The sequence below is a fragment of the Fringilla coelebs genome (assembly GCF_963513975.1).
Source record: "Fringilla coelebs genome assembly, chromosome: 6".
NCBI lineage: Eukaryota > Metazoa > Chordata > Aves > Passeriformes > Fringillidae > Fringilla > Fringilla coelebs.
Window position 1 is genome coordinate 15,366,183 of NC_140034.1, and position 21,021 is coordinate 15,387,203.

The 21,021-nt window shown below is 40.2% G+C and overlaps 2 protein-coding genes across 2 annotated transcripts; both read left to right on the forward strand.

Moving 5' to 3' along the window:
* Positions 1-4,462: 4,462 nt before the first annotated feature.
* Positions 4,463-8,956, forward strand: LOC311154979 (alpha-1-antitrypsin-like; the record flags this gene model as incomplete). The annotated part of the gene is made up of 4 exons (XM_084207852.1): positions 4,463-5,243; positions 6,688-6,958; positions 7,635-7,782; positions 8,765-8,956. The coding sequence occupies exons 1-4, from the start codon at positions 4,586-4,588 to the stop codon at positions 8,954-8,956; spliced, it is 1,269 nt and encodes a 422-aa protein (XP_084063978.1). The 5' UTR covers positions 4,463-4,585.
* Positions 8,957-14,710: 5,754 nt separating this feature from the next.
* Positions 14,711-20,682, forward strand: LOC311155275 (alpha-1-antitrypsin-like). Its single transcript, XM_084208296.1, has 5 exons — positions 14,711-14,739; positions 16,391-17,032; positions 17,692-17,962; positions 18,507-18,651; positions 20,196-20,682. Exons 2-5 carry the CDS (start codon positions 16,399-16,401, stop codon positions 20,403-20,405), a joined length of 1,260 nt encoding a protein of 419 aa, XP_084064422.1. The 5' UTR covers positions 14,711-14,739; positions 16,391-16,398; the 3' UTR covers positions 20,406-20,682.
* Positions 20,683-21,021: the final 339 nt, after the last annotated feature.

A 21,021-nucleotide genomic window follows, 5' to 3' on the forward strand; every position in this document is an offset into this window, starting at 1 on the left:
CAATGGTGAATTTTGGTAATGCAAGTACTGTCTTTGTGGACAGGATACAAAGACAGCCTTGGGCCAGCCAACAGAAAGGGTTTCACATCTATACCAGATGTGCATTCTGTCAGGTGTATGTTATAGATCTGGAACAGGGTTGCTGTGACTGCTCTGCAAATACTTTGTCCAGATCCTTCCTCAGCCAAGGTTGACATTTTGCTGCTTTGAGACAGTGTCATTACTTTTCCTTCAGAGTGCCCAGAATTACAGGAGAGTTTTCTAACAGCCTGAGAAAATGTTTCTATAGAGTGATGGTCTGCATTGAATTCAGCAGGGCATGGTTGGGGCTGCAGGCAAGGCATGCTGAGTATTTGCTGATGAAAGGAGCTAGGTAGCTTTTAAAATAAGCATTTTGAATAAAATAATAAGAATAGGGTCACATTTTTAAGAAGGAACTAAGGTGTAAAACAAAGTGTCAGTGTAGGCATGTTTTTACTGTCTCCAGAAGCAGGCCCTGGGGTGGAGCAGCTGTTGGCTTGGAGAACCTCTTCTGACCTTCCTGGTAGGATGATGAACCTCTTCTTCAAGCCACCACCTCATGACAACAAGGATAACTGAAGCAAAGAGAAGCAGATTTTGGAAAACTTTCAAAAAATCAATCCATGCTGACTTTCAACAAGAGGGACGAATGTCAACATATACAGCAAAACAGATGAATATCTGAGCAGCAAAACATTTGTGTTTGTGTCTCTGACACAGTTTTCTCACTGTACTGAAGCATGTTTCGGTTCACCTCAGGCTCATAGAGGGAATACAGAATTAGCCCCAATGCTTACAATACCATTCTCTACAGCACTGTCTCTTCTCTCTCCTGCTGCCTCCTGCTTGAGGTGGCCCTGCAGTTGCACAGTGGAGTCCACAGCCCAGGGCTCCTCTCCTTTTGTGACCAAACCAAGGCTCAAAGAAAGCCTCTGAATGTAGGACATATTCTGAACTGCTGCCAAGTTCATTTGTGGGGGGAAAAAAACAAGTTACACAAGTGTTAATTACCTCTTCTGATCTGCTTTTCTTCGTACCATGTTGAAGCAGGTGCCCAAGCTGCACATTTAAAAATCTAAAGCCCCAGTGCAGGCCCTAACCCACTTCAGGAGATGCTTTAGCACTTGTGTGACTAGCTGGCAATAAGCTAGGGAGGTGTATCTGGTAGTACAGCTGCTCATGGCCATGGACCTCTCCTCTTCAGAGTTTGCAGATGGCTGTTATGCATGTTTGGGGACAACAAATATTAAAGGCAGCTGGCCCAGCCAGCACTGACTTCTGCCTTCTCTGCATGGCTACATCAGCATTTATCTGTGTCCTCAGAGAGTTGGGAGTTTTTTTATCCATGCAATGTTTAACAGAAGTGTTAATATTTAACACTGCTCACCCCCATGACTAAAGAAGTGCCCAGATCCACCAACAGCCTGACACTCTTGGAGCACCACGAGCACCTCTCTCGTTTTCCCTGAAACACTGCACTTGTGCCATCAGGCATTCTGGGTTATACAGTCATTCAATTTAAATTCAGGGTGTTTGTGGCTGACAAAAAAAGAAATCAGGCTACTCCATCAAGCCCCACCTGACCTTCACAAGTGCTCCAAGGGACAGCAGTAATTGGTACTCTAATAAGAAAAAAATAGAAATTCAAAAATCAAAATACTTAACAGCAAAGTTAGCCTGTATCTAAGGCAAACATGCAGAATTAAGCTATATTCTGAAATTAAAAAAAAAAAAAAAAAAGGAAAATTAAAAAAAGGGCTGAGTCTGTAAATACCATGCAGGGAACCTATCTGCATGACCAAGGCCATAGATCCCAGCAGGTAAAGAACAACTTCTGAAAGCAGCACAGTTGGGAGCTGCTGTGCTTACACGGTTTTACATACACAGCTCTTTGGCTCTACAGTATGAAGGGAATTTTGCTGTCCCTTGCCAAGCAAGTCCTGCAAAGTGTGGCAGAGGCATAGAAGGACTAAGCAGGCATTCTCCTGGCTGGCTGATCAAACCATGCATCTGAACAGCTCATCCATTGGTGAATGGTGGTAAACCTGCTTCACAGCACTTATCTTCATCTTCTTTTGAAAGATTCCTGGGAAATACATTTTTATAAGAAGGGTGAGATTCACAGTTTGACACTGCCTTGATTTATTACTGGTTAATATTTCTGGGTTACTTTCTTCCATCACTTGCTATTGTTTGGTGTATTTGAGACTAGGTTGCTGCTCACATACATTACAGCAGTTGCATCTGTTCAGTATTGTCTTTGGGCACTTGAATGATGGCACATATTTTATACAGCTTTTTCAAGTGCTGAAGTCTACATTAAGTACTTTTCAGATCTTGATAGGCTAGGTGGTCCTTAACAGAGATACAGAAAGAATCACTTGATTGTGAGGAGACCATTACAAGACTGAATGAGGTACCCTCCGTTATTTACGAGGCCAAGAGGACTCCTTGGCTTCTGAGTAGTGACCAGTGGGGTTTCTACTGTGTAGAAATAAAAGATGAGATGTTGACACATAAGTGGAGTCCAGTAAGCTGGGTAGAATGACTGAGGACAAGTGGTGCTCCTTGTAGCTCCCTCACCCTGGCCTCCAGAGCTTAGTGCTGGACAAAATTGCGTCTCCAGATGAACGGTTATATTCATCTCAGGTAGCGCACAGGGCAGAGTGCTGTGCTCTTGACATCAAAATATCATTTCCAATAAATATTTGCTTAGGAGTTGCATACCCTTTGGGATGTAACACTGTTCTCTACTGACCAGCCTGGGCCCCATGGTCTTTGCTCTGTTTGGACTGAAGAGATGTGGACATATGCATACAAGGTCCACGAACACTGGCTTCATCAGCATTCAGCTTTGTGCTTCCAGGTAATCTGTATCTGAAGCCATGTAATGTTTAACAGAGGAAAACAGCAGTACGAGTAAAGCAGCAAGAAACAGCACAGCCCATTGAGAGCACGAGCCCTCTGAATGTAAAGTAAGTACCCAGCTATCTTTATCTTAATGACTTTGACCCAGCTGTATGGTATTTAGCTAAGTGAGCCATATAGCACATCTGCTTTCAAGGCTGAAACCTAGTTTCTAAGTACTCAAATGACAGCTGAGCTTAATTTCAAGAAATACTGAATAGCAAATTCTGGGGATTCATTATGGCAGCTCCACAGAGTATTACTGCTTTGAATATTTATCCCAAATAGTTCAAAAACATCTAGAAAAAATACGCCTCAATAACAGAAGTATTCTGACTTCTCAAGTGTTGATTTTTTTATCACCCCTAAAGCTTACAATCAGATAACCAGAACTGAAGGGAATGAGTAAATGTCTTACTTACACTAAGATGACTCAGACAGAATTCACAAACTGATTTTGCTGTGCTGATGTCCTCTGTAAATTCCAATTTACCCAGACCACACAGAACAAAGCTGCAGAAAGACAAGCTGGCTCCTTTTCACCCAAGCCTTGGTGGTCAGAGTGCTGTCCCAGGACGGAGAGAACCCCGGTAAACATCTCATCTGTTCTGCTGAACCCATGTCTTTGAGTGCCTTTACCATTGACTGGAGGCTAAGCAGGTAGCTTGTGATCTTCTGCCTGAAGCTGACCTGCTACAAGCAGGACATTAGGTGAAGGCTGTTTGGAGCTTTTCTAGTCAATGGTGCCATATTTTTAGTGGGAATAGCTCTTGTTTTCTGACAGGCTAAGCATCTTAGACACCACAAATCAACCCCGCATGTTCCTGGTTGAACTGATAAAAGAGAAAGCAGTAAACAAACAAAGACAAAAAGTGATCACAGTCACTACAAATATCCAAGATGTCCTGATCCAGTCTTGCTGCTGAGCACTACTCTGGCCTTAGGCATATTTACAGTACAAAAGGATACTTTCCTGCTGATATGAAGCTTGGAAAGACAGGAGAGGCCAAGCCCACACTAATGGTCTCACCTTCCTACAACCAGATGTGGGAATGCACACAAGAAACCAGTCTGGAATACAGGTGACACATGAGTGGCAATTTAAAATAGATAAACATATTCTAATTTATTCAGGTATTGAAGCAGAAAGAGAAAGTAGCACTTCTGAATTCTCCAGTCTTGTATTGTTTCCCTTTGATATAGCAGTGTAGCACTGTTTTTTAACATAAACTTCATTCAAACCCTAATAGCCTAATAATCCTTGGAGGTCTTAGGAGTTAAATACAGAAGAATTAATCAGAAGGCTTCTAATGTGTTGCTTTGTCATTAAAAAAAAATTTAAAAAGCACCTTTTCACTTCTTCTCTCCTTTGGACTCTTATTTTTCTTTAATACTCACGTTTCTTTCCCCACTAAAAAGAAACTTTTGTAGCTAGAGTAAAGTAGAACTGAAGTAGGCAGCAATGAATAGGAATTACAGGTAAACTCAGAAGCACAAGGATTAAAAAAACGCTTCCATAGCAAAGGAGGAGGTCAGGACATAGCAGTGATTTCCACTTGAAGGCAGTAGCAGACAGAAATAAAAGATGAGGTGTTGATACAGCCAACCTCCAGCATCCAAGACCTTTTGCTCTCTGTCCATGCAGTATCTGTGAAGAATGATGAAGGCCATGCTCCCACTGTGCTTGCTGGTGGCCATGCTTCACCTCAGTGGCCACAGTCTGGCCCAGACTGACCACCACACTGACCAGCCCGAGGAACCTGACCCCCAGGAGCAGCGTTCTCTTGAAGCAGATCCTCTCAAGTCCTGCCAAAGGATAATCCCAAGCAATACAGAGTTTGCCTTTCAGTTTTACAGGCAAGCAACCACTCAAGAACCTGACAAGAACATTTTCTTTTCCCCAGTCAGCATCTCTGCTGCCCTTGCCCTTCTGGCCCTGGGCTCCCGAGGCAGCAGCCAGGCTCAGCTGCTGGAGGGACTGGCCTTTAACCTGACCACCATCCCGAAGGAGGAGATACACCACGGCTTTGGCCAGCTCCTCCGCCTGCTGAGCCGCCCTGGCAGCCAGGTGCAGCTGAGCATGGGCAACACCCTGTTCATGGACAAACACCTGCAGCCAATGAAAACCTTTCTGAAGGACATCAAAAAACTGTACAGAGGAAAAGCTGTCTCCTGTAGCTTCCAGAATTCCACTGAAGCTAAAAAAGAGATCAATGATTATGTAAAGAATAAAACCCGTGGGAATATAAACCAGATACTTGAGGACCTTGATCCAAACACTCTGATGGTAATTGTTAGCTACATTTATTTCAAAGGTAAGTTACATAGATGCCAATTACTGCATCTGGTTTGTGCTCTTTCACCTGAAGTAAAACAAGTACACCAAGTTATTTCAGAATAATTTTTAAATGAATGTGTTTAGATGAGACTATTATGAAAAAAAAAATGAAACCTCTTCCACATCTAAATTTTTCTAGCATATTTTTAAACTTCTAAGCATAAAAGTTCATTTACTTGCAGTATTCAGGTTCAGGGAATTGCCAGAGCACAACAGATTATTGCATTGTTAAATTATCCTGTCAGACTAAATCCATTTAATATTTTAAAAATCAAAATGTTTTCACATTGTATGTGTGAAGTAGAAAACTAAAATCTGAAGATGATGCTTAACAAAAACTGTCAAGAACATTAATTTACTTACAGTCCATGACTATTACATGGGTAAGTACCTCTGGAGTTGGAGTCCAAATGCTCTACAGCTTGTCATCATGTTACATATCTCCCAAGAGGTATTTGAATGCATTGCTTTGGAAATTATTAACTTCTTCCTGGGTATTCATTTGTAGCAGCATTCAGGACATACACAGAAATTTCCCACCCAGAAAGGAATATTTGGGAATTATGAACATTTAGGAAAATAAAAAAATATTTTATTTTATATACTTTATAAATTTGGGTGACCTAATCTCAGGTTTCCTAGTCTGAGCACCATACCAGAGTAAATTTCTTTCCAGGAGGGCAAGGAAGAAGGCTTAAATTATAAAGTAACCAGAATATTGTGGAGTTTGCGTTCCACTATTTATTTTTTAAATTAGGCTATTTCTATTCAGCATTAAAAAAAAAAGGCAAAAAACTCATACTTACAGAATGGTAAATTGTAATCCCAGTCTGTTTAATGAATGACCTTTTCTATTATAAAATAAAATATCATTGAAAATTCAGTTGAATAAACCTACTGAGCAAAGGGTTTTGAAGACTAAAGACCTTGAGGCCCTATTCAATTTACCATACTGCAGTCATGTTCAGGTCCAAAAGTTTGTGTTTCTCTAGCATGTGAGCTTTTCCTTGGTGCTACAAGATGAAAAACATATAAGAAACCATGTGAGGAGCATAACATACTACCTTTTAAAAGTTAGACATCTGCTATGAAACCTGCTTTACAAGCAATATTCTGAAAACAGCAAATCCCTGGATTCTGGTCAGTTTTCATTTGCTTCAAATAAAGCATAAGGTAATATGATAAGGTTACTTCATTTAATTTATCTGACCTAGAAATATTGTGTACAAGTCCATACAAAATTTAACCTGTGGTATTTCATTGTTACAGAGAAAAAGATATTTAATAAACTTTGAATACTTTTTATATCCGAGTGTAAATATTCAGATATGGTTTTATTTATTGTACACTAGTCTGGACAATATTAATATATCCTCACTGAAATAAGTATTCAATTTCATTCTTTCTCTTTTGGTTTTAAGCTTACTGGGAAAATCCTTTCAATATTAAGGGGACTCGCAAGGACTTTTTCCATGTGACTGCAAAGACCTCAGTTGAAGTGGAGATGATGATTCGAGATGGATTTTATAAAGCATACTCTGACAGGAAGCTGTCCTGCAAGGTGGTACAGATTCCTTACAAGGGAAATGTTACAGCATTCTTTATCCTGCCCAATAAAGGAAAAATGAAACAGTTGGAACATGCCCTGACAAAAAACACTGTTACTAAATGGGAAAGATCTCTTCAAAGATGGTAAATATAGAATTTTGATTTGATGATTCGAGGTAGTCAGAACCTGAAGTCTGAGTGCTATGATCAGGTTTTACAGTTACTATCTTTTATTTTTGATGGGAGCTTTAAACTACATAAGAAGTAGAAAGGATCAGACCAAATGATTTGATACTTTCAGCAAAAAATAGAATCAGCATTGCTTTGTGATGAGAGATCTCTGAGGTGGGAAATTTATTTCTTTTTCCCCCTTACATTTTTTAGTTGATGCTAAGTATCATCATTTCCCTTGTCTCAGGCAAAATATTTTGAGCAGTAAAATTTTTAGTGGTAATATTTTGAGTGCTGTGACATAGCAGTCAGATCCCTCAGAGGGAATGTGGAGTGAATTCCAAAAGCAGAACCTTCAAGGTTAGAAGAAATCAAACTTTGTCCCAAAATGCTGGCAGCAGTACTGTTTACTGTCTCATAAAGCGACTATGTTGCAGAATCATAAAAGAAATATGAACTGATGTCTTTCTCTTTCCATACTTTTCTATCCTTTTGTATCCTCCAGACCAGCATCTTCTTCTTCTTGCCATGTTCCTTAGATGAAAAGACTAGCATTCTAGCACAGAAGAACCACCATCAAGTTAGGAATCTTCAGTCCAAGGCATGCTCTGATTGCAATAACTGCCATAATTTCCTTTTGGATTGACAGGAGGATGGAACTGCATATTCCAAAGCTATCAATTTCAGGCACCTATGACTTAAAGAGGATCTTAATGAGTCTGGGTGTAACTGATGTCTTTTCTAATCAGGCTGATCTGTCTGGAATCACAGGAAACCCTGATGTGAAGGTTTCAAAAGTAAGTTTATCAGCAGAAACAACCATCTATGGATTCCTTAACAGCCAATTGCCTTACCCCAAGTTCACCTGTGAAATTTTACTTACTGCTAGGGCTGGCTGATACTCTGAAATAGAACATTTAGCTGATAAAGTCCCTTTAAACTCCCTCAGACTTCTCCAAGATCTGAAGATAAGGATATTTTCTTTTGTCTGACAAGCAAAGGTGGAGGGTAGATGGAGGGGTGGGTTTAGCATTTAACCAGGAAACTAAGCACAGCATATTTTCTGCATGTAAAAGAAGTGCCTGTGGGTAACTAGGGGTTGTGTATGTCTTGTATCAGCATATCGACAGAAAAAGTGGCCTTTTTCTAACATGCATTTTACAATTTTAAAGGATTTAGAAATTGCTGTTACTATTGAAGGCTCTGTTGAGTGCTAAAAACATAAAATGGACCAGACATGAGGAAAACATCCCATTTACTGAAAATAATGTGAAGATAAAAACTAGCATTTTTACAGCCATTCTGAAAACATCACTTACAATTTTCTAGCATTCTGGGGCTAGTAAAAGAAAAAGATTAAAAATGCCCAACAATAATTTAACAAAGAATTTGGTTGCAAGGTTGAATTCTGGCTAAACTGTGTGCATGTGCTGTTAGGATTACTTACAGAGCAGTTCTGGAGCCCTATTTCCTTTCCCTTTGAACTGACATTCCCTGTGAGTTTGCTTGGTTATTTTACTTTCAATTAATTCCACAAGGTGTGCAGTTGCTAAGGTCTGAGTTAAGGCACTTGTGGTGAGGAACACTGAAGGTGTAAATATTTGCTTATTGAGACAACATTGCTAAAAATCACACAATGGGCTGTAGTGCCCTTCTTCCTAGTTCCTGGCTTACCAGCAATTTTTGTGAAGGGCAGTAGTTGAATTAACTTTGTGTTAACTTCAGTAATTTCACACCCCATCTTCCACATACATTAATTCTTGCTGTATTTTATTGTAGGCTACTCACAAGGCCCTGCTGAAGATCCATGAAAATGGCACAGAGGCTGCAGCAGCCACCAGCATAGATTTTCTTCCTCATTCTGCTCCTCCCATTGTTAAATTCAATCATCCATTCTTGCTGTTGATTATTGATCAGTATACTCAGAGCATCCTCTTCATGGGAAAAATTGTAAACCCAACTGAAAAATGACTGGTCAGTGGCTGGTCTTATTAGTTTGAATTTCATTTTATGGAATTATTGTCCATTGTGATTAAAATGATATCCCAACAGTTACTAACAATTTTATTTTTCCAAATAAATCAGAAAAGAGTGCAGTCATTCTTAGAAACATTTTTTTGCTTTGTCCTTCCATAGAAAATAACCACTGAGATATACTTATTAGTGAATTGTGAAGAATTTGATAAATCAGCCTTTTAGTGATCAGGGCCATCTTTGAAAAGCAAGGTAATATCCACTGAGAGACTCAGTTGAAACACTGCAAGTAAATAAAATTTGAGTGGATAAATCCAAATGAATTCTTTGCAAACTACATGTTGGTTTCTGACCTTGGTAGGGCTTCCAGTAGAAGGAAGGCATAGCTGCAAATTATGCACTGGGGGAGTCAGTCACTTTAGACCAGGCCTAGGCACTTCTTTTGAAGGTCAAGTCTTATTCCATAGTCTCCTTTAGGACATTCACAGCTGGTGGCATCCACCCACATTGTGTTGGCTTCCTTGAGCTGGCCATTAATGTAACTCTACACAAACATCCTGTGTGGAAGCAGTGCTGGGAAATGTTTTAGTTGGCCAGATAGCCATTGCATTATCAATTTAATCTTGTATTTCTTGTAAAAAGGAGTCCCTTGGGGATGTTCAAAAGGGACAGGATATGAATACCTGGAAGGGGAAAAACCAAACAGTGAGATGAATCCTATCACCAGAGTTTACATCTATGCTGGTAAATAAAGAGCTCTAAGATCTGTTCCCTAGCCCTGAGGTCAACTGGCTCACCACAGGTCGTATCCACATTGCTTAATTCTGACCCTGCAAGTCATCCCATCTACTTACTGGAAATGGTCCTTGGCCTGTGCTAACTCTAAACACATGCTTAGCACTTGTCTGGAAGAATGATATGGTGGCATGTGTCTGAAACTGTTCTAAAAGTATAAGAATGTGTCTGCAGGCTATGGCCAGGTCTGCTCCCCAGAGCTGCTCAATGTACTGCGACAAATGGACACAGAGTGAGCAACAGAGGAGAGGGAAAGTGTCCCTTCAACACTCAGCCCTACAAGCTCCCCCTCTGCTGGCAGTTCGCATTTTTTTGAAGAACACTAAGTTCCAGGTGATGCTGATAGGCCTTCACAACTGCTTCTCAGAAATGAGGGAACTGGAGACCCTGATGTGGAATAAGATTTGGCAGTTCAATAAACGCCCTTCAAAACGACGTCAAGTCACAGACTGCAAGGCTCCCAAGTTCTTAGCACAGATGTGTTTGGGTGGTCTCTCCTGATTAGTCCTGTACATTTGCTGTAATTGTGCATGCTTATTTTCACAGTAAATGTGAGTGCTTATTTTCAAAAGGCTGCTCCTCATTAAGGATTTGTGCTGTTCCTCAGATGATACTGCAACGCTTTGATGACGCAGTTACCAGAAACACTTCAAAGCTGAGCACATGGAAACTACCATGAAGCATAAAATATGAGAGCTTAATTCTATTATGTTGTAGCAGAAATGAACTCAAATGCAATTTAAAATGTTATACAACTTACTGTGGAAGCATAGGCATTGCCCATCATCTATATCTCCTTTACTCCTTAAAAATATTTAAACCAAGATTTTTGTTATGATCCACAAAGTCTGTCACTAGTTCAAGGACCCAGCTGCTTGCTAAGTGTGGCCTGATGCTGCAAACTGGAACGAGTTGGCAGAAAAAGGCCATTGGGGAGTCCCCCTTGGCAGGTGGACCCCTTGTTGAGAGAGGCTCAGCACTCAAGGCCAACATCACACAGCTATCCTTCCAAAAACTGTGCAGGGGCAGGCAGAGAGAGCAGGCAGAGATGGAGGTGACAAAGAGCATAGCTCCCCACTCCTCAGACCTGGAAGTGACATTAAAGCACGACTGCAGTAACACTACTGCCAAATTAGTGCTGAGCCAGAGAGATATAATCAAATCCTAGGTGATCAATTCATTCTCAAAGACAGTGCCAGACCAAAGGGAAACTCATATTTTTTTTATTGCTAAAAAAGTTTAGAAGTTATTTTATTGACAAATCAGAATGACAAATGTGGCTATAACCTGAAAAAGTAATAACTATAGAAGTTCTCAAAGGGGCAGATAGATGAATTTAGGAGTTGTTTTTGGCATGGTACCCAGATATGAAATCTATTTACAATTTTACTTTATTCATGACTGCATGAAATGCTCCTTTGCTGCATGTGAGCCTGTTGTCCTTAACTGTCAACAGATCAGTGGCCATAAGCAGTGTAAAAAACCACACAGGAACAACAGACCCACAATGGAAATGCTCTTGGGTCTGCCAATGGATAGTTCTCAGAAACACACACTCTTCCTTACAGTTTGACAGGTAACTGACTGCCCAAGAACCTGGCAAGAGTGTTTTCTTCTCCCTGGTCAGCTTTTCTGCTGCTTTTACTCTGCTCTCCCTGGTCTCTGGAGGCACCAGTCAGGCTCAGGTGCTGGAAGGGATTGCCTTTGACCTCACTGGCACTCAGGAGGGCACAACAATTTCCATTTTCTGTCATTTATTTTAGTTCTGGGAGTTATAGATGCCATCTCTAAGTTCTTGTACCTTTGCCATTAATACAGGGGTTTGGTCTGTTGTCCTAACTACTCAAGTTTGATGTATCTTTTGAAAAGAGAAATTCAAGCTAAGATACATTTTGAGAACAAAATTTTGGTTATGAGTTCTACTTACTGTTACTTATTTTCACCCCTGTTTTATTTGAGTGTTTTTTATAAAACTTCTAACAACTAGTTTTGAAAAGCTTTGGTAGTGTCAGGTATGTCTACAACTCTGCTATCTGGGAACTTAATGGAAAATATATCACGAAAATCTGAGATGAGCTGTCAGTGAGAGATTATTCATACTGAGCATTACAGTGCTGGCTGATTGACTTCAATGGAATTCACATCAGGCCCTAAATGCTTGGATGATTTTGGAAACATTTTTTCATTCAGTGCTAGGAGATTAAGTACAGACAAAGTAGAAAATATAAAATATTATTTTCTGAACACTGATGAAATAATCATCTGAGGTAAAATGTCTGTTAAGAGAGAAGGAATCACACGTGATAAAAAAAGGGACTTTATTTTCTTCTGAAATACAGCAGGAAAAAATAGAGTATTTGGTTCTGCTTTTACAGCTTTCTTCTAGCAGATTTTGAGTTTATATGAAAATTCAATTCAAAGATTTCTACTGCATTGGTGAAAGAAGCTGAAAACGAAGTAGGAAAGGTCTAGTTTCCTTTCCCAGTTCTGTGACAGACTTTTGCTTAGCCTTCTGCTCTTTTTTTTCTTTCTGTTAATCATGCTGGTTTTTGAAATGGGAGCCTAAAGCACTTTCACAATTTGAGGAGAAAAGGATTAAATATTTGTAAGACATGGCGAGTATATTTGGGATGCCCTCTACAGAAAAAGATAAAATTACTGAAAGGAGTTGATTTTATTCTACTTATACCAGTTTTGCAATGACACAAATCTCCAGATTTTAATGGAGTTACATGTCAAGAAGTCAATTTAGACGAACTGTTGTAGACATACCTTGAATGATACATCCTTATAGGGAAAGAAGAAATGGCTGCATGAGGATTTATCATGCAATGTACACATTTATCTTGCTGATCTTTTGTTTTTACAGTCAGAAATCCTTTGCCCTGGAAAGCCCTCAAATATAACATGCAAAGCCACCATCAAATATAACATGCAAAGCCACCATATAATAATCAGATGACCAAGCAGCAACTGAAATAAGTTAATGATATGGGATGAAACTGCTCCTATAAGGAGGAACCAAGACACATTGCATAACTGAGCAGAGTCAGGGAGAGTAGAGATAGAGATAATGAAATTATTCCTTAATTTCTTCCATATAGACTATTATCAGGCCAATGGGAAAAGCATGTTTGTCAGTCCTTTTTATGACTCCCCTGGCTCTTGGAGCAAGAGTCCCCCTGTCCCAGCCACTACTTATCTCAAAGCATCCAGGAACTCCATGCTCTCTTCTGTGCAACTCCCCTGGAAGGCTCTCCTTTTGCAAAACTACACAAAATTTCTAGTTTGGCCTTGCATATCCCCATGTTCTGGGGACACAGCCATTTTCAACAACAGGGATGTGCAGGAAGTAACAAACTGCTTTCCTCTCCCTGTGTTTTTCCTGGCTGACATGCAGGTGATACCCGTGTGTGGTAATTCACCCTCATTTTCCATTGCCTTCAACAGAAGTAACATATATTATCCAAGAATCTGTTTCTGGCACCTATGATCTAAGGCAGATTTTCCAAGGACTGGGCCTGACAGATGGATTCATTAACCATGCTGATCCGTCTGGAATTGCTGGGAAGCTGATTCTTTGAAAATGGTCATTTGTGGGTCTGCTGTAACTGCTGGTCTTAACTTTGTCCAGGAAGACACTTGGGCCAGGGTCAGAGGATCTGGTGCCTGGGAGTTGTGAGCAGGGACAGAAGCAACTTTCCACTCTCGCCCTGACATGCTGAGTGCTGCTGCATCTCCTGGGAGAAAGGAGAGGAATCACTGCAGCAGCTTTGCTGTTCTCGGAAATCCTTCTCAAGAAAGAGTGGCGTCCTTCAGATGGTTACAGATGGTTAGCCAAGCATTAGGACTGGGCTGAAAGATTAATGCTATCTATGTAGGCAGGCCTAGGCTTGAGAGAAATATCTTGTCTTTGCTAGGGTTAAGCAACAGCATACTTGCTACTCCTGAGACTTGGTCATTTTACATAATACTGCAATAAACTTTCTGGGTACTTGCACATATCATGAAAAACAGCCCTCTCTGTAGGAATATATTTTGACCAACCCTACCTCTGTTTTGTAAGAGAGAGCAGTTACAGGGCAGTAACAATGATGGTTGATTCCTATGTGTAGATAAATTGTAAGTTTACCTGGGGCAAAATCATGTACATTCAATGGAAATAATTAGTCATTGCTAATTAGGATAAGTGCCATGTGCCTCATCCTTAAATAACCTTCTAAATAGCTAAACTGTGCCTGTTTCAGCTTCCTCTGAAAGGGATCCCAGTGTAAGATACCTATGATATGTATGTAATTGATGCTTATCCTATGCACAAGGGGTTAAGGTCTTCTCTCTTCTCCCCAGTTAACATTTTGCTGTGGAAAACTTTGCCTATTTCATTCTTTCATTTGTTTTCTTATTTCAGTTATTTTTCAAGCTATGCTAATGCTTTGCTTTTCACTTTAGTAGCTTCTAAAATACTCATCAATGGTCCTTCGAAAAGCTAACAAATGTTCTGAGGCCATCAAATAATGCCATTTAGGGCAGAGCAGAGCTGTACTTGAACAAACTTGCTGCTGCCTTGAGTACTCAATTAGATGGCATTGTTGCATCAGGCTATCCTGTGCAGAAAGTTCAGAGGGACAGGGTATCCATGTTCTTGGCCTTTTCTTAGCTTTCCAGTTCTTCTCATGTTCTGTTTCCAGGAACTGATTTACCACAATTATTGGTAAAGCTTTTTTATGTACAGTTTAGCTTGAGCCAAGAGTAGCAAAGTCTCTGGTCTTTCTCTCCATTTAGAGCCCTACGTGCTGGCATCATTCTGGCTGTGTGATGGGAAAAAGACTTTAAATATTTGACATCCAGAAAAAATTCGATTACTTAATCTTTGCTTTGCAAATAACTCTTATTTGCCCTGTTTAATCTTTACCAGTGGACCTTACCTTAATACTAGAAAGCAAATGAATGAGGGAAGAAGCACTGTGAAAGAAACGTCCAGCACAGTAAGTACCATGCTATACTTTCTTAGAAGTCTTTGAATTTATGCTGTGTGTGATCCCTGCTATTTACTGCTGAGATTAATTTGTTTTGTACAGTAATTGGAAATTATTTTAGCTTCTGGAAGCATTTTCTGGATCTTTGAAGCAAAATTCATTCAGCGATCCAGCTCCTAGCTATAGTGACAGGATGACAGGGATTTGAAGTCCAAAATGAATATCCAACAATCAGTACCAAGATGAAGAACAAAACCTTGCCTCTGCTCGCAGAGGAATAAATTTAGTTGAAATCTCAATGTCCCAACTATTCCAGGAGGATGCAGGGCTAATGAGAGTAGCCATATTTCTGTCTAGGGTGCCCAAAGACCAGGCTACTTGCAGTCAAGTGGCCTGGAAGAGAAATCAGTCTCTCTCAAAAGCAGATTTGGGGAATTATGAAATTAATTGTTACCAGAACAAAACGAATTATCAAGAGCTAGAATGCCTTTTTTTTTTCCCTGAGTCAGTGTTTATACCCAGCATTTGAGACATGCTGAGCATAGCTCCCACACTCAGCACATCAACAGCTTATATCTCCACTTTTTCATAATGGACATCCACAAAAGAGGGAACCTGGAAATAACTCCCCATAAGGTGCAAGACCTTAACCTGGCATTAGACACACAGCCTGAGGCAGACTCTGGGCAGAATCTCATTCTCCAGGATAAGTATACAGCTGCTATGAACAGTATTCAGACCATCTCTCTTTCCCTGAAGGCCACTGCTTGCTTCATGGGTTTGCGTTTCTGTCATTTGAGATAATTTAGATGAGGCTCTATATGGAGAGCATTCTTCTCCAATATGTCACAGGATTCTTCCCCCAAAAGACAGAAGAGAGACTGTGGGATTGTAGAATTGTAGAATTTCCTTATGTCAGTTGAAGGAAAAGGAAAGGTTGTCAAATTACATATACACAGCAAGGCAGATTCCACTGTAGCTTTTCCTAAGCTCTTGAGTCCTGAGCTTTGCAGCTTTATGGATAGCTTATGTGCAATATAGAGTGTCAAAAAACTTTCTCGATTTAGCTTCAATTTCCTGAAACACTTAAGGTAAAATCTCGAAATAATATAGTCAGAGTCAGAGCTGTTATATAAGAGGCAGAAATATATAAACAGTTTAAGGGCTGAGCATTTAGGTGGATTTTATACACTGCTATAACTATCTCTGCTATGTTTGAAAACCAAAGTCATAACAAGACCATGGGTACCAAAAAAACATATCAGCAAAAGTTGGTCCCTCTGCCAAAGTACTCGCCAGATAAATGGGTGCAAATATATTAACTCAGCTATGCATCCCAAGGCACTTAGGAATGCATTAAGGCAATGCTGGTCAGAAGCAGGAACTATTTCACACATAATACCTCAGGAAAGCTGATTCTTCCCTGGTAACACCACATTATTGTCTTATTTCCTTTGCTCCTTGGTCACAAACTAAGAGAACTGACTAGAAATAGACTGCAGGCCAGTCCATTCCAGAGGCCAAGTAGAAGAGTATTTCCAAAAAGAATAGTAGTTTGAATGACTGACATCTGAAAATCAGTATCTAGAACACAAAATCTTTTTATCCAGTGAAGATAAACTTCTCTAGATCTAAAAGTTGCTCTTTTCTTTCTTAACAGAGCTGTTCATGACAATGAAGTCTGCATTGTATTTGTGTTTGCTGCTTTTTGGACTTCAAGTCCAGGGTCAAAAGCAGGTGCAACAAGTACCAGTTCCAGAAGACCAGTCCCAGGCTGATCGTGAAAACTTGCCTCATGTCAAGCTAGCCCCCAGCAATGCTGACTTTGCATTTAAGCTTTACAAGCAGATCAGCGATGAGTTGGGCGATGGGAACATTTTCTTCTCTCCTTTGAGTATCTCTACTGCCTTTGCAATGCTCACCCTGGGGGCCAGATCAAACACACTCAGAGAGCTGCAGAAAGGCCTTGCCTTCAACCTGACACAGATGGAGGAGCAGGAGATTCACGAGGGATTTCAGCGCATCCTCCAGCTGCTGAATGACCCTCACCGAGAAGACCAATTGAACATGGGCAATACCCTGTTCATAGATAACCAAGTGGAACTGCTTCAAAACTTTTTGGATCGTGCCACAAATTTTTATTATGCTGAACCTGTTTCTAGTAACTTCCAGAATATTCCACAGGCTATAAAGGAAATCAATATGTACGTGGAAACAAAAACACATGGCAAAATTGTTGATTTAGTCAAGAGTCTTGATTCAGAAACCGTGATGGTTCTCATTAACTACATTTTCTTTAGAGGTGAGTGACAGACATGGGTAGCGGCTACACAAATAAGCTCTGGAAGTTCTAAGAAACAAAACTTTTTCACATTGTGAACACATCTTATAACTTAATTTAAAACACATCTTTCTGTTTTTAAATTCCACAGGAAAACATTTGAAATACAGATATGAAGAATCATTTTATACATGAGAAATTTTTTAAAAATGAAAAAATAACAGAATCAGCAGAAGTACTGATCAATGTCATATAAATTTTAAACCAGCTTCAGAGCTGAAGATATTCAGAACTTGTGATCATTTATTGAAAGGCACAGGCATTTGGCTGTGCAGGACGTGGTCAAACACAGACGACACTTGCATGGAAGGAATAAGCCTGAAGCTTGTATAGTTGGAGTCTGTGAAAGATTTACCATTATCTGAACAGGCAAAGATTAATCTCATTTCCACTGCAAGCTTCAACCTATCAACCTATACTTTTCTTGTTGGATTTTTACTAAAACCATTGAAAAGAGGTGAAGCTTCTTTCCATGGCCTGGCAAAAAGCATCCTTAAATTGAGATAGGCTTGTTGCTGTCTCTACAGTTCAAGTATATTGTTTTAAGCATCAATTAATGTGACATGCCTTTGTTAGTCTCTTTTTTTTTTTCAATTCTATACTCGTTCTTTTTTTCAAAGGCTCCTGGGAAAGGCCTTTCAGCAGTTTAATCACAAGAGATGATGACTTCTTTTTGGATGCCAAGAATTCTGTTAAGGTCAAAATGATGCATCAAAAGGAGGATTTTAATGTCCACAGGGATGAGAAGTTGTCTTGCTGGGTAGTCGAAATCCCATACAAAGGAAATGTAACTTCAATCTTTGTTCTGCCTGATAAAGAGAAAATGAAACAGGTGGAAGATGCTCTGCTAAAAGAAACGGTGTCTAACTGGTTGAGAGCACTTAAAAAAAGGTAATATTTTAATTGTGGCTTTGTTTAAATATTGAATAGGCTAAAACTACTCATCCAGGAAAGGTAAAGCTTAGGATACCATGATGAGTTGCTAAGTACAGCTCTGAGGAACAAGCACTACTCAGCTTCTTTAACTCAGACAAGCTATCATGTGATTTCACACCAAAGGAGAACCCTCTCAGCTCCCCCAGTCCCAGCTCCCAGTTGTGAGGGTCCTGCACACGGGTAGATTGCCCTCAGGAACCTGCCTTCAGTAGGAGGAATCCAGTTAAAAAGAAAATACTATTTCTTTTTCTCCAGTCTGGATGATACTTTCCAATCAGTCATTTTCATAAACCATCACTCTACCCCTGCACCACGGATCAGCCTGTGGCTAGTGGGACAGGTACCTCAGTTTCTGCTTCTGTAACATGAGATTTATCACAGTCTTAGAAAGTTAAGCCTTAGCTCTGTGGGTACTTGGGATGGATATATACCTGCAATAGATACTGCTTCAAGGGATCTTGCAATAATAAACTCACAATTTTATTTATTTTTTGAAAAGAGAAATCTACTTGGATCTTCCAAAATTCTCTGTCTCCGGCTCCTATGATGTTAAGAGCCTGTTTCAGAAAATCGGTGTGACAGAGGTGTTCAGTGATCAGGCTGATCTCTCTGGAGTGGCAAAAAATCTTCTGAAGGTTTCCAAAGTAAGTATGCGAGCAGGGATGGTAATCAAGAGACTTCTCTGCCTTGTTTGTATGCAGGTTTAACCCTACAAATCGGCTGATCCTACCCCTGGAGTGTAGTCATTGTTTAATGATGGTAATAAAGGAAGGAAAAGGTTAGGCACCAAATGGCTGTTGTTCCTACAGTTGAATAATTAATTGCTTAGTGCACAGTGATCCTACAAACTTAGCTGAAAGTCTCTGAAGAAGAAAACAACTAGAAAGCACTGCAGGAATAATTTCACAAAAAGCTGGTGTTAAAGAAGTAATGCAGACAAACAGAATTATTTCTCTAGAGTCCCAAGGATTATATGCCTTGTGTCATGAGGGAGGTGAGCCTTCCCTCCATCCTTCACTTGTGAGACTACCTCTGGAGTTCAACACATCCAGTTTGGGGCTCCCAGATACAAGGGACACATAGACACCCTGGAGCAGAGTGAGTCCAGAGGAGGGTGAGCAGGATGGCTGTGTGGCTGGAGCACTGGATGGATGAGGAGAGGCTGGGAGAGCCAGAGCTGCCAGTCAGGAGAAGGGAGGGTGAACGGCGCGTTCTTAGCACTGGCTACAGATGTTTATTAGAAAGGGAGAGGCAAGATGGACACAGACTCTTCTTGCAAATGAACTGTGATACATCAAGGAACAACACACAAAAGATAGAAAATGGGATATTCTGATTAGGTTTTATGTAAAAAAATTCACTATGAGTGTGATCAAAAACTAGTATGGGTGACTTATGAAATTTCTGTCCTTTGAAATACTCAAATCCTGACTGGATTAAATTCTGAGTAACCTCATCTGGTGTCAGAGGTGACAGGAGGGTTGGTGGCATTCAATGGCCTCTAGAGGTCCTTCCATCATATATTATTTGTGATTCCTCACATTCCTCCCTATGTCATGTGGAAACACCTGGATTGCAGATATGGGATTGATGCCTGGAAAGCCAAGTAAATTGGTGAAGGGTAAGCAGAGACTCATGAGAGGAAATTTTAGATGTGTTGCAGACAATGAAGGAAGAAAACAATGAGCTGTCCAAAACCAATGAAATAGGCTCATGTGAATTCCTAAACACGAATTTCCTACACCTATCACAGAAAGTCCTGAAAAATCTTATCTGTGGGCTGTGTTACAGAAAGACACTCTATAAAGCTTGTCACTATTGTTTTTGCAGAGAGAATAATTTTGCTTACACAGAAATGGATGCAAAATGAAAAATTTCTTCTTTTGTGTTCAGTATTAAGGACAAAATCTTACTCTGAGAAGCAACAGAGTAATAAATATCCTCTCTGTTGCTCAGTCTCTGCAAGCAGGCATGTTTGACTCTGACTGTTGAAGAAAACTTTCCTGAACTCAGAGCAAACTTTGCTTGTCTTGGAAAGGCTGGACACTAGTATTTTTTTCACACAAGTTCTATATTAATTTTGTGTTTTCTTTTAAGAATTACCTTCTCCCAGTGTTAAAGCAAGCAAATTTTCCCCCAGCTGCTTCTCTCTTTTCGTGCCTAGATTATAATCTCTGTTTCCTTGCAGGCAATTCACACGGCCACAGTGGATGTCAGAGAGAATGGCACAGAGGCTGCTGCAGTGACTATGATGGAAATACAATTCATGAGTCTACCAATTCCTCCTCCTCCTCACATCACCTTCAACAGGCCCTTCCTGATGATGATTATTGACAAAACCACTGATGGCATGCTCTTCCTGGGGAAAATTGTCGACCCAACAGCTAAGGAAGACTAGGCCAGAGCACTTAAACTCTCCAGTGCTTGTGCAAATCCCAGGAATTTCTTTGCAAAATAGGAGTAGAACTGATCTGATGCATGATTAACAAACAAGCAAACAAACAAACAAATAAACAAATAAATAAATATTCAGTCAAGTTCTTGTTTACTTTAAAACAGACATTTGGGTGCAAACATTATAGGCCATTTTTACAAAATTACTCAGCCCAAGTAGGCAGCCATGGGATCTTGAACAGATACACATTTCCTGTGTGGTTATCACGGCGTCAGGGGTTTTTGTATGCAAATAAAACTTCCTGCTGTTGGCTGAGAAACTTCCTGTGTCTCCCATTTCCTGTCCTCACCTCACAAACCTCTATCCCTTTCAGCTGGGGAACGCTTCTTTCCCTCCCTCTCATTCCAGGAATCCCAGAAGTCTCCTTCCTCTCTGAAGTCCTTCCACGGGAATGGAATCAGAGACATAGAGCTTTTATACCTTTCCTCTCCTAGATGGTGGTTGCTTCTTGCTAAAGAATAATCTTTTTCCTTCTAGCTTGACAGCTGCCTTCTACCAGCTTCAAACCTTGCTCCCTTCTGCATTTCTCACTATTTGCTCCAGAGTAAGAGGCCCAACA

Excerpts from the sequence above, each read along its gene's own strand:
- LOC311155275 (XM_084208296.1), top strand. The coding sequence starts at position 16,399 with ATGACAATGAAGTCTGCATTGTATTTGTGTTTGCTGCTTTTTGGACTT. Across the intron at positions 17,963-18,506 it reads TTGAGAGCACTTAAAAAAAG|AGAAATCTACTTGGATCTTC; the intron begins GTAATATTTTAA and ends TTTTTTGAAAAG. Across the intron at positions 18,652-20,195 it reads ATCTTCTGAAGGTTTCCAAA|GCAATTCACACGGCCACAGT; the intron begins GTAAGTATGCGA and ends GTTTCCTTGCAG.